At 43.0% G+C, this 13,706-nt stretch overlaps 1 protein-coding gene across 9 annotated transcripts in view; it reads left to right on the top strand.

Annotated features, from left to right (window-relative positions):
* The window catches only part of sulf1 (sulfatase 1), a 369,948-nt gene that overhangs the window by 268,899 nt on the left and 87,343 nt on the right, over positions 1-13,706 (top strand). For all 9 annotated transcript variants that reach the window (XM_078540363.1, XM_078540362.1, XM_078540361.1 and 6 more), the window contains one exon: positions 1,332-1,388. In XM_078540363.1, coding sequence (XP_078396489.1) covers positions 1,332-1,388 — 57 coding nt within the window. The remainder of the gene's footprint in view (positions 1-1,331; positions 1,389-13,706) is intronic.

The following is a 13,706-nucleotide window of genomic DNA, read 5'->3' as shown; positions in this document are numbered from 1 at the left end:
AGTGTTTTGTGAAGGTTCATTGTAACTTCCTTGCTTTTGTACTGTAAGCCTCTATTTATAAAGCCAGGGATCCAGGGATTTTTAGCAACTTTCCCAACCTGCCCTGTACATATTTATTCCCAGGGTGAGAATTTTCTCCCCGTCGGGAGCAGGTGCGGGCGGGCGCGGAGCCAATCGCTGCCCGCAATCGGCTGCGCGCCGACATTTTACATGGGCAGGCCAATTAAGGCCCGCCCACCGTGACGTGCACCCAAAAGCACTCAGCGCTATCTGTGTAGGTCGGGGGAGGGAGAGTCGGGGCCTGCATTTTGCACGTATCTCCCTGAGGCACAGAGCTACCTCAGGGAGATTAATTTCAGCCATAAAGATGTGAAAAAGTAAAATTAAAATTATTCAGACATGTCCCCTCATGTGACATTGTCACATGAGCTGGGACATGTTTATGAATTTTCACAAAACATTTTAATGAATTAATAAACCCTTCATGAAACTTCATCCCGCCCGTGGATGAGATTCCATGAAAAATGCGAAGGCCGCCAGTGCTCTTCGTCTGCCCGCCAACCTTAAGGTTGGACGGGCAGCCCTAACAAGTACTTTAATTAGTTGATTAACGGTCTTAACAGGCCTTTGACATTTCGGCGGGCGTGCAGCCAACTCCAGTGTGCGCCTACCGAACTGAAGATCGGAATGACGCGCGGTGACGTCGGGACGCACGCCCGACGTCACCAAGCGTCATTTTATGCATCGACGTGTGGGACCCATCTCCGCACAACAAAGAGAAAATTCAGCCCCAGGTCTCTCTGTTTCAGCACCCTCTTTAAAATTGTATCCTTTAGCTTATAATGCCTCTACTCTTTCTTCCTACCAAAATGTATCACTTTGCAATGTTCTCCGTTAAATTTAATCTGCCACATGTCCAGACGTTCCACCAGCCTGCCTACGATCTCTTGAAGTCAATCACCATCCTCCTCCTATTCACTATACTTTGTGTCATCTGCAAATTTTGAAGGACCCAAACGTTTTGAGAAACTATAGCAGGAGATGACAATTGTAAATAATGGTAAAATAGCTCGTATGGCAACAAAGAACCAGAAGATTGAATGACATTTTTTCTGCATACTTTCAAAGAGAGCTGATGATCATCAATAAATCATATTTCTAAAGCAGCCATTTACATCAGAATTTCTAGCCTCCTTGGCCATCCCCAGGACGTACACTTTGTGTTGTAGACACCCACTGGCATTCTCTAGATAAGGAGACATACAGATGTGTTGCCCATATAGCAGCGTAGATAAGTTAGTGTCTAATACCCAGCGTGTCTTTTCTTCCAGATTCCGTTCAAATAAGAAGGCCAGGATTTGGCGTGACACATTCCTTATTGAGAGAGGGTAAGTTACAGTGCATTAAGAATATAACATTGTAAATTCCTATGATTGCTCTGCCTTCACAAAGGAATACATGTGTATAAGCATTGTACTTTGACTCCAAAATTATTTTAAGAGTTTTGCACAAAAAATAGAAACTCTTACGTGATTTTCCAACTTGCAAATGTCTTAAACTTGGTAGTTATTATATTCTTATTGTAGTATTGCAGAAATGTGAATACAAATATATCTTACTGTATTTTCTGTTAAAGAATTGACTCTACCAAACAGCTCATGCTCCCTAGATTTTGTGAAGTATCTATAAAGTCATATACCTATACCAATGTAACTTGTTTGACAGAGAAACACTGAATTTTAGAAGTTATTCGTAACGCATTAATAAGCTCCAAAACCCAGGCTCAGAACTTCTTGCTTCATTGTAAATTTGCCAGAAGTGCAGTGGAAAATCCATTTACCCCTCTCACTGAGATGTTTGTTGCATCGCTGGTAAAGTTATGGTGGCAGAATGGAATGGAGTACAAGGAAATTTCTGATTCTAGTCTATGCCTGGGAGTGAATGACAACCAAATGTGTCTTAATAACCAGTTTGGATTATATTAGCTATGTTAACTTTCTCTTGCCAATAATCAAAAAAGTCAGAAAACAAAGTTTTGCACTAACAATTGTTTATTAACCTTTAAATCATGGTTGATAATACTTAAATATTAAGCAGACAGGATCAATTGACAGAATAAGTAACAAGAGGTTACAAAGATAGATTAGTTAGGTTACAGTAATTCAGCATTATCTGCTTGCTAACTGTAAGTGGAGTCAGTGCCAGAGATTGATATAAATTGGTGAATTTACTTTAAGATTAAACTCTTTAGATAACTGACAAGTCAACAATATTAGAGGAGTCAATTTTAACCCCTCCCCTTTCCGCAGCAGCTATGTGTAGGAGGGATTAAACTAGGACGAGGTCCCTCCATTAATCAGGTGTCGTTAAATTTTCAAGTCTGACAGCATCTGTGGCGAGGACGACAGAGTTAATGTTTCGAGTCCGTATGACTCTTCATCAGAACTCAGAGTTCTGATGAAGAGTCATACGGACTCGAAACGTTAACTCTGTCTTCCTCTCCACAGATGCTGTCAGACCTGCTGAGTAGTTTTTGTTTTTGTTTCAGATTTCCAGCATCTGCGCTATTTTGCTTTTATCTTAGTCGTTAAATTTTCATTGACTTTCAAGTCAGTCAAAGCTGCCACAATAGGCAGGGGCTGAAGTGTAGTGTAAATGGCAGAATCCGACGAAGCTATTTTTACTGGAACTCAGATGTGTGAGGTCTGCCTGGTGGCAAAAATCAGCAGAGAAATATTGCTGGAGGCAGCAGGGTTGCCAGAAGAGGCCAGGATAAATTCAGTTTTTTTCAAAGAATCCCTTGGAGCTAGGAGAAGCAGCAGTGCACTCGCCACTGCTATCCCAGACCAGCATTGGCGCTTTATCCGCCCCAACCTGCATCCTTAGCACTCACCTTATGCTGGAGACCATTCCCTTGAGTCTCTGGTGGTGTCCAGTTCTCACCTCAATTCCTGCTTATTTTTAGACAGATGTGACAAATGATGATGTGGCTAAGCAATTAAAATCAGCTGGGCCTTGCTTCCTTCCTGATTTCCAGATGTGTCATCCGTGCAACAATCCTACCCAGAGTTAAATTCAATGCCAGAGAGTCAGTCTAGATTAAAGTTTTAGGAGATTATTTTGGTGAAAGGGTAAAACAGGCCCTACGTAGGTGCGAATAAGGACAAATTTGTATAAGCTCTAATAAGACTGGCGTGTTTGAAGGTCTGGTTTTAGCACAAATTTTAGTTCTAATTGTTGATTACCACAATTTAAACTTGCTGGAGGTTCTAAAACAGAGCCTCTTTCAGGCTTAGTGCTCAAACACTAAACAGAAGCAATTTTCATGGGGCAGTTTATGTGGGTTCCACTCACCCACTTCCACTGAATGTGTGGAGTGTGCTGGCTGACCTATAGTGGCAAACCTCAGGATGACTTAGGGACTGAGTGAGAGGGTGCACAAGTTCTCAGGCACTGCATTGAAGGCCTTGGTTGAGGAAGTCCAGAGGATAAGGGATGTCTTGTAACCGCAGGAGGGAAGCCAGCCACCTTGCCTTCCTATGCTTCCTTTCTCTCTTGTCAGCAGCAGCTCTGACAGGTCTCATATCCTCCATCCATTCCTCTTGCACACCAAGGGGACCCTTAGCAAGATACCAATGACCAAGGACTTAGTTATGGAGAATCCTATAGGGTTTTCAATAAGTTAGAGGAGTAGAGCACTCTTTATAGCGAAGACCTCAGTGAATTTCTGGAATAAGTGTTGATAGAATATTGGTAAAGTCTGTTGTGGGATGTTGCATCTCAGTAGATTTGATGAAGTCTTCCTAGTCATATGTAGGTTAACTGTAAGTCTTTATTGACTGTTAGAACTATTTACAAAGATATAGTAAAGGGTACAACACAGGAGCTGTCTTCATGCTTGGGTCTGCATGCGGCTTTGTCCAACACCACACTGACCCTGGCTGTGGGTCATGTGCTGTCTTACATCACTGTGTGGGCAGTGCTGTACTCAGTCCCACATTAACCCTATATGTGCCAGACCCTTATACTGCACCTCCCCCAAGTCTTTCTCTGATGTATTTTAAGTGATTATAGTTTACCTTAAAATTCTTACATTGTTATTACTATCATATATTTACATTGTCATTACTACATTATCACTACCCCATCACCTTCCTTCAAGTCCTTGAATTCAAAGGTTCAGGCAATCTGGAGGCCTTATAACCCTTCCATATCTCATTCACACTAGTGTTGAAGGAGTGGTAGGCTGTGTCACTGCTGGTTATTTCTGTAGGTTTGGAGGTTGTTCTGACATCTGGATATGTTTTCATCCTTTTCTTCCATTCCTTTGTGTTGAACCACACTTGGTTGGTTCAGCTGTTGCGCTGGTTGATGGATGCCACCTTAACTCGTATCTTGTGGAGTGGACCACCATTGTTCTCATCTCCTTGTAACTTTCTTTGCTTCTTCCATTGTCGTGTGGGTCATAGTGATGTCCTCTGTGGTGGTGAATGGGCCTTCCTATGAATAGAATGAGGTTCAGTGGTACACTTACCTCTGCGTTTCACTGTTGGCAATGGATGGCTACTACCAGGTTCCAGCATCTTTTGGCATGCTGGCTGGGAGCTACAGCGTATATTCAGTGTTGACCAGCTGTACCATCGCGAAGCCAGGGTGGGGGGCTGAGGCTCATCGGATGGCTGGTTGCTCTCTTTTACATCCAGCACTGGAGGCATCAAGGTTACCTGCTGGATGGTTAGCTGGTCTGACTATTGTAGGTTTTCTGGCACCTGTAACAAGAATGGACAAACCTGCTGTGCAAGACAGTTCACAGCTGAAGAGACATTCAGGTACTCTTTTTATTGTTTGAGTACTTGGGAACTTGCAGTTCTATATAATTAACGACAGTGGTAGGGGGAGGTGGTGGCAAAATGGTATTGTCACTGACTAATAATCCAGAGACCCAGGGTGATGCTCCAGGGATCTGGGTTTGAATCCCACCATGGCAGATGGTGAAATTTGAATTCAATAAAAATCTGGAATTACAAGTCTGATGATGACCATGAAACCATTGTCGTAAAAACCCATCTGGTGCTTAAGGAAATCTGCTGTCCTTACCTGGTCTGGCCTACATGTGACTCCAGACCCCACAGCAATGTGGTCAATTCTTAAAATGCCCTCTGAACAAGGGTAATTAGGGATGGGCAATAAATGCTGGCCTAGCCAGTGGTGCCCACATCCCATGAACGAATAAAAAGTAAAGTGGCTGTCTTGACATCTGCTGATTTATGGAGGTCTAGGGTTACACATACATCTCTGTTCAAGAGAAAGAAAGGCTGATTACATACATCAGCTCGAAGATTTGTTTGCTGCCGTACCTTAATGGTTCCAGAATCATACCAATGAAGTCAGATTCCTCTGGGCCCATTGAGTAGTGTGCCTGTTTTTTGAGCTCAGAGATCTTTTAGCCATGGTCCTTTGTCCAACAAGACTGTTACGCTGGCTCCTGTGTCTAATTTGTCAAATTGCCACAGAACTGAAATATCTGCATTCCAAAATGAGAAACCAAGATCTTTGACCCCACCCAGGAAGCTTGGCTGTGTGTCTTCCGAGCTTGCAGTCTCAACCTCGTGGATAATCTTTGGACCTTCCATGCATTTAGAGGTTTTGCCTTACACAGTTTGCTGTAGTGCCCAATCCTGCTGCATTGGAAGCATTGGGCTGAAATTGCAGGACATTGATCTGACCTGTGGGGGCTCTTTGCTCCGCAGCATTGGCATGGTCGCTCTGTTGGCTGGTTCAGGTATTTCTTTTCCTGGCCTGGAGTGTCCCTGTGTCTTTGTTGCTTCACTAGCTAAACTGTGGGTTGGCCTCTGTGCCATGATTTAATTCTCTCTCCATAAAATGTTCCTGTGCTGCTCATAGAGTTCTGACTGTCTAACTATCTGGATTGCCTTTTTCAAGGTTAGATCTTCTTTTGCTTGCAGGAGGACAGAGAGTGCAACATCAACTACTCCTACCACTATTTTGTCTCTGATGAGTGCCTATTTTAAATCTCCATACTCACAACCTTCTGCCATCCTTTATAGATCATTGATGAATGAATCAACAGGTTATCCTGGCTGTTGGACTCTCTCATTGAATTCAGCTCTTTCAAGTATTTTATTGCTTCTTACATTAAAATAAATGTTGAATGATTTTAGCACATTTTGAATTTTGCAGATGATTCATTAACTCCGTGACTTGCAATAATGTTGTCTGCAATTGGGTCTACTGAATAAGGCAGCGTGTTCACCTGCTCTTCTTCTGACTTTTTATTTAAACCTGAAGCAGTCATATCTTCAGAATCTTTCCTCCAAAGTCCCCAATTATGTGATTGATCTGGGCCTCGGATTAGCCTGAATTGATTGGAAGTACGGAATTCTGATCCATGGTTAAATTTTAAAAGTGTAGATTCTGTTTTAAGAGCTGCCTGAATTTCAAGATGGCATCGCCATTCACTTTGTGACAAAGGGATTTCCCACGCTGGCCGGTTTTGGTGGGGTCCACAACAATGGCCTTGAAAAAGATTTTTTAACAATGGCTGCCTGGATTGGCTGCATACAGGCTTCTCTTGCTCAGTGTTTTACTTTTTTGACTCACGAGTCCATCGAATACTAGCTTCTGCTTGCCTTCTACCAAGTTGAACAGTTGTGATGTTCCGAAAAATGTAATCAAGTATTTTTTTCCCCGTTTTGGAGAGAACACGGCCACATGCTGACTCGGGGATCAGGTTTTAGCAATGGGCTTTTTCAAACTGCACTTCTGACTCTGAATTATTTAAAGGTTTCTCATGACATGCTGCAGCCTGGAATTTTAAAAGATTTAGCTCACTGCTGACTCTGCACTCTGGGATTTGAAGCTGGACTTCCAAAGGAGCTACAATGAAGTCTTCTGCTGCAGGAAAGAATTTTAAATTTCTGCCTTAAGCTTCCAAGCCTTTTAGAGCTTTTCCTTGGTGATTTTTTCCTCTGCGCCTCTGTTTCCGAGCTTCTTTTCAGGTCAGAGTGCTTTATTGGATTTTTTTTCTCAGTCTTCAAGCATTTTAATTTTTTTCTGCATTTTCTGCGAGGCCTTGGGTTTTCCACAAGCTGGCACCGTGTCGTAGGGGGTTGGTTACATCTCAGTAGCTTTGATGAAGTCTTCATAGTCATGTGCAGGTTAACTGTAAGTCTTTATTAACTATTAGAACTATTTACTAAGATGTAGTAAAGAGTACAATCTAGGAACTGTCTCCATGCTTCAGCATGCACCAGGGATGTAGTGCTGCCGGAGTGCACTAGAGTGCCCACCTCCACCTCCAACCAGTAAAGGTGGGGTGCAAACAGTTCCAAAACACTGAGGCCGGGGGCTTGAGCTCGGTGCTTTAAATGGAGTTCTCGTCATCCACCATGAGCAGTCAGAGCTTAGGACCCCACCTTGCCCACCTCAGAGGCTCTTTAGTGCCTAAAGTATCCATGCAAAATCATCCCCTATATACTTGTAATTAGCAATTTTTCCAGAACTTATATAACCTTGTCTTTATAAGCTGGCATGGTTGAACTCATTGTCTTTCCTTCCCATTGGAGAATGATATTGATATCAGAGTGTTAAACCTTTAACTGTAGCGATGCTACTTATTGATTCTGGATCCTTTAATCCTGGGTAAATTCATTTTCCATGCTGATAGCTGGATCAGGACTAACTGGCTTCACCTCCCCTCATCTTCGGGAAAATGTACACATAAGTGGCACATGTTTCCGGCATCTGAAGTATTTTGTTTTTGTACCAGTGGCACACATTAGCTGGTAAATGTCTTTCAATCCTCACTCACCTTCCTCTCTCTGTTAGAGATGCACTTTCTAGTTTTACAGAAAGACCACTTCTACCTACATTAGACAAAGTGTTCCTGCAGCTTATACTACAATGACTACTACAAGAACTGGAAATAAATTAAAGACTGAAGTCACGGAACTGAAATCTGAACAGCAAACCACTATTTTAGCTGTCCTTAATTTTCAAAGAAAGTCCTCAATTTTGTTGACTTATCTGAGTCACACACCTGTTATTAAAGTTCATCCCATTCACTGTCAATCATCTCACACAGCCCTGTCGCTACTCCTGATGACCTCCAAATTAAATGAAGCACCAGCCTTGCCAGACTTCTTGTTTGCTCCCTAGCTTCTTTGGTCTTTACTAGCAAAGTGGTTGCACACATATTCAGATAAGGCAAGACATCTTTATATCCCCCTTAATGAGCTCTCTCTGGGCTTGCAGTCTTCATGGCTTATTTTCTATCACTGGCAAGGAATGTTTTGTTAGTCCAAGCCTTCATGGTCTAATTAACATTGGTTATTTCCTTTCTTAGCATTCAGTTTGATTACTGACTCCATCTTGTGAACACATTTAATGGGACTTTTTCTCTACAAGCTCATGAAGCCAGCAGCCATTACTGCTGCAGAAGATCTCTCAGTTTTGCAGCGCTGCAATCAACTTTTCTCCCTTATAAACAATTTACACCCATTCTAATGGGTGTTCCTGTGCCAGAGGACATTTAAGTCCTGCTAGTGACCTGACTCGGAAATTCAATTGGGTTCACATCTCTTTGGTGCCTGCACATTTATACTTGGGTTGTTCTTGGAAAAGAACAAGAGAAAAATCGGATCCTTAGACTTTTCTGCCACACTGATTTCTTTCACGAGCAATGTGTTTTTTTCATAAAAAGTGTTTCCATTATTTTAATGATAACTTCTTGACAATAAGAGTTCTGTGCAATCTTTCTTTTATGCTAGGAACTTGATGCAGCTATTTAACATCAAATTGCCCATTCTCTCAGCCATACTACAATCACTATGTAAAAAGGGAACTTGATGATTACATATAAATTGTTAACACCTCCACTTGCCTAATCATTTGCAAGATAATAAAAATTGATAATAAAAACAGAAAATGCTAGAAATACTCGGCAGGTGAGGCAGCATCTTTGGAGAGAGAAACAGTTAACACTTCAGGTCTGTGACCTTACATCAGAAATCAGAGTTTGAATTAAAAGTCATCAACTGAAATGTTAACTTTGTTTCTCTCTCCACAGAAGCTGCCAGACCTGCTGAACATTTCCAGCATTTTCTGTGTTTTTGTTCAAATTTCCAGCAACCACAGTATTTTGCTGTTGCTATAAAAAGTAATTACTGCTTAGCAATTACTCACTGGAGGCCATCAGTAATTGTCATTAGGAATTAAATGCCCTATACAGTAGCATTCTATTTTTGTTCCATGTCTGGTTAACTAACAGCATAGCAGTGGTTGAGGAAGAGCAGTAAGAAGTTGTCTTACAAGGAAAGGTTAGGCAGGTTGGGCCTATACACATTAGAGTTTAGAAGAATGAGATGTGATTATATTGCATAAGATTCTGAGGGAGCTTGACGGGATAGCTGCTGAAAGGATGTTTCCTTTTGTGGGGGGAGCTAGGGGGCACAGTTTAAAAATAAGGGATCCAGATAGAGACGAGGAGGAATTTCTTCTCTCAGGAGGTCGGTAGTTTTTGGAATTCTCTTCCCAGACACCAGTGGAGGGTGGATCATTGAATATATTCAAGGCTAAGTTAGACAGATTTTTGATCTACAATGGAGTCAAGGGTTATTGGAGATAGGCAGGAAAGTGGAGTTAGAGCCACAATCAGATCAGTCATAGTCTTATTGAATGGTGCTACAGGCTCAATGGGCCAAATGGCCTGTTCCTGTTCCTATTTCTTAAGATCTTATGAAAATAAACTGGGACAAAAAAGGTACCATCAATCAGAAGGTTAAAAAAATATTGATCTTAAACATCAATCGTTAGCCTTAATTTCACTTCTAGAAAATTTGTACCAAATAATTTTCATTAATGTTATCATTCTTTTTAAAATTAATTTATATAGTATTTTTCCGTCAGGAGTGGTGAGTAGTCATGGTGTTAGTAAAGCCAATTAATAAGTTGCTGAGGCTTGAGGGAAATATAAGGAGAGGAATTCAGAATCAGCAGAATTCAGTAGCTGTTTCAGTAATGTGTCCCTTCAGCTGTTTGTGTTAATTCATTTCATTCACATAGCTGCTTAATCTATCAGGAAGGAGTCTGCTCTGCTCCAGCTATGTTGTGCTTTATAGGCAATGTTTAGTCAAGAATACTCAAAAAGGCAAGAGAAATAACAGAAAGCATTTGAACATTAATTTGAACTCTGTGTGACTAAATATAAAAAAGTGATGCTCTTGTTTATCCTAGTTCTGTTTTGTTCTTTTGTTTAATTATTTGCTTAATTAGAATGAGTCCTAGTCAGTAATATAGGAAAACTTACTGTGAAGTGTGAGAAATCACTTTTTCTTCACCCGCAGCAAATTTGAAACCATCTGTTTTATCCTGTGTAATAACTTTCCCGATTCTTGCCTTATCAGTAAGCACTTTAGCAACCTCACAAATCAAACTATGTCTCTAAAGGCTGGAGACTTAATTATGATCAGCTTTCGGTTTTCTGAAAGTGGACATATATTCCACTGAGGCTAACTGAGATTTGCCATCTTAAAGGACAGCTGAACACTGAATGGATCCATATCCCAGGAAAGTAACACTAAACCTTGGTCTCACCACTGTAATAGATATTGATTATTTTCCCTAGTCTATGTGATTCCACATACTCTTCCTACCTGAAGACTGGAGGCTATCTGTTGATACTTGTGCCAATTATATTAACATGGAGAAGGAATGCATATATCTTACTGACAGAAAACTAATGTTCACATATGTGTGCTTGTAATAGTGAAACTCGGGCAATATGCATCAATCAGCTGACATGTTTCCACAGATTACATTGAAAGTTAACTACAGAGCTGAAGTGATGTAAACCTTGTTTCAGTCTCTTTAGGATTGGTTTTGAAAATATTGCTGCATCAACACGAGTGTGTCAGTAGGTTAAATCTCAAAATGGAGTACATTCACCAGTTCAGAGAAACATATCTTGTACCCTTTGGTCCAGGAGGCAGGGTGTTGTGCTGGGCTGTAGTTCAGAGGATGCCTTGCCCTCCAGGGTTCCTATGTGAGTGTGATCCCATTGAATGAGTGGGCAGTGGGTGGAATAAGTCCACCTGCTTGATAAAAATTGGGTGGAATTTTCCAATCTGGAGAGTAAGTGCGGTGGTGGGTGGGAAAGCCAGCGTGTTTCCTGCTGGGCGGCTGGTGGATTTTCATGCCCGATTTTCTGCTTTTTAGCTCATTATTTATGCATCAACGAGGAACTCGTCAAATCTCATTGTTGGGTGGGCATTGATTCATCCGCCCCACCGTTACCTCATGGGGTCGAAGTCCCTGGTGCCATATTTAAACAGCACCTGCACAGGCATTCTCTTACTGCAGGCCAGGTGTGGGCTGAACGTCTGCATTACCATGGTGACCAAATGTGGCAGATCCTCGGCTCCATGGTTCAGCAAGGCCTCTGGGGATTCTTCTCAAGGCTGTCCAGGAAAGGTGATAGATCCTCCTTCTGAGAATTGGGAGCAGGAGGTCCACTTGCCTGACCACACTGACCTGGGAGGAGTCACCAGGGAAGTCAGCACCTATGACATTCATAAAAGGACCACCCTGCAGTGCAGGAAGTGAATGAATGATCTGCTCTGCCGGGGTAAGTTAAACTTGTGCTCACTCCAAACTCATACTCTCATAAGGGCATCAGGCAGTTTAAAGGTTAGAGTCCACAGGGATGTCACACACTGCCTGCTGATGGGACATCAGCACTGAATGTCTGCCAGCACTTTAAGATCACCATCTGCTGTAAGATCCTGCACAAATGGCGTCTTAATCCCTTATTGAGGAGGGCTCAGCGCACACAACAAGCACGCATGCTTCTGAACTCTTCTTTCATCCATAGTGCTCACAGTCAATCCATCTGTCTTTGTACAGGACAAGATCGCCCACAACTGACAGGGGTACCCCTGAACTCAGGACACACTCCTCAGAATCACAGCATTTTAATGGCACAGAAGGAGGCCTTTCAGCCCATTGTGTCTTCACTGACTCTCCAAATGAGCATTATGACCAAGTGCCATTAACCTGCCTTTTCCCAATACCCTTGCACATGGCTTCTATTGAAATAATCATCTATTGCCCTCTTGAATGCCTCAATTAAACCTGCCTCCACCACACTTCCAGGCAGTGCATTCCAGACCCGAACCACTCAATTGTGTGAAAAAGTTTTTTTCTCCCGTCACATTTGCTTCTTTTGCAAATCACTTTAAATCTGTGCCCTCTCATTCTTGATCCTTTTACGAGCAGGAACAGCTTCTCCCTATCTACTTTGTCCAGCCCCCTCATGATTTTGAACATCTCTATAAAATCCCCTCTTAGCCTTCTTCTCTCCAAGGAGAACAATCCCAACCTCTCCAATCTATCCTCATGGCTGAAGTTTCTCATCCCTGGAACCATTCTTGTTCCTCCCATGAGGAACAAGCAGCAGAGCTGGCAGGCGAGGTCAGAGATCACTCCTGCGCGGAAGGAGAGATCAGCCGCCCCCAACAAGCACTCGAGGGTCCATCCAGTATACATCGGCCATGTGGACAATTACTATGAGTGACCTATGGTGTCGGAACCTGCATTGTCGATCACTAATTTTCTCTCTATTCTAGCCACTAGCAAGAAAAGGCAGAGGAAAACGGTAAGCAAGCATCTCAGCCCCAGACGCCAGAGCACCTCAGATAAGGAGGAAGAGGAAGTATCAGATGAAGACCCATCACTGTGTTTACCTGCATCCTCCACCAGTGCAGATACACACGCCTCGGCCGGTCCTAGTTCTAGGGTAGGCTCGGGGGTTACAATCTGGTGATCACCTCATAGAAACATGTCCACATCAGGCAGAGGCAGTGGCAGCCGAGATCTCTGGCACTCAGAGGATTGCTGAAGATGAGGGCCCTGCAGCATCCGAATCCAATGATGAACCTCTGCACTCTGCCCTGAGAGAAGTGTTGGAGATGCAAAGACAGACAGGGTAACATCCGGAAGAGCTGTCAGAGGCCGTCACCAGATTGGAATGAAGGATGGAGGATTCTGCCCATGTTCTGTATGATATCGTGGTTCCAGCATGGGAATGCATCACAGTCTCCATGGGAGGGGTGGCAGCTGCCTTGGAGACCCAGGTCCAGCAGTTTCTGCCAGATTTGCATTCGGACCTGTACACCATCGCTCTAGCCATGGGTATGTTCCAGCAGTGGCTAGGCGAGAGGATGACAGGGCACCCCAACCTCCCTCCAAGTGCCCCTTCTCCTCAGAATGGGGCCCTCGGGCACCCAAAAGGAGGAAGACCACTTGCAGATACCATGGAGGTGTCCACCCAGCACACTTTAAGGATGTCCCTCAATTATCTCCCATCTTGTCCTCAGTTTCATGAAATATTATTCAATCTCATCACAGTGAATCACCTTTAGTTCCACATCAATGACATGAACAAAGGCACTTGCTACATAAAAATGATGGCTCGACAAGACATTTGTAACGCTTGCATCTTAGGCAGACATTATGGGCAGAAATTTTCACTCGGCGGGCGGGCATGCGCCCGACCCACTCGAGCATGAAATGATGCACATTGACGTCAGCCAAGCGTGCCAACGTCAACATGCAGTCACACAATAGTTCAGTCGGCGGGCGCGTGGAGTCGGCAGTGCGTCCGCTGACAATTAAAAGGACTGTTAAGG

Source organism: Cetorhinus maximus, chromosome 4 (genome assembly GCF_964194155.1).
Source record: "Cetorhinus maximus chromosome 4, sCetMax3.hap1.1, whole genome shotgun sequence".
Classification (NCBI taxonomy): Eukaryota; Metazoa; Chordata; class Chondrichthyes; order Lamniformes; family Cetorhinidae; genus Cetorhinus; species Cetorhinus maximus.
This window is presented reverse-complemented; position numbering and strand designations above follow the sequence as displayed.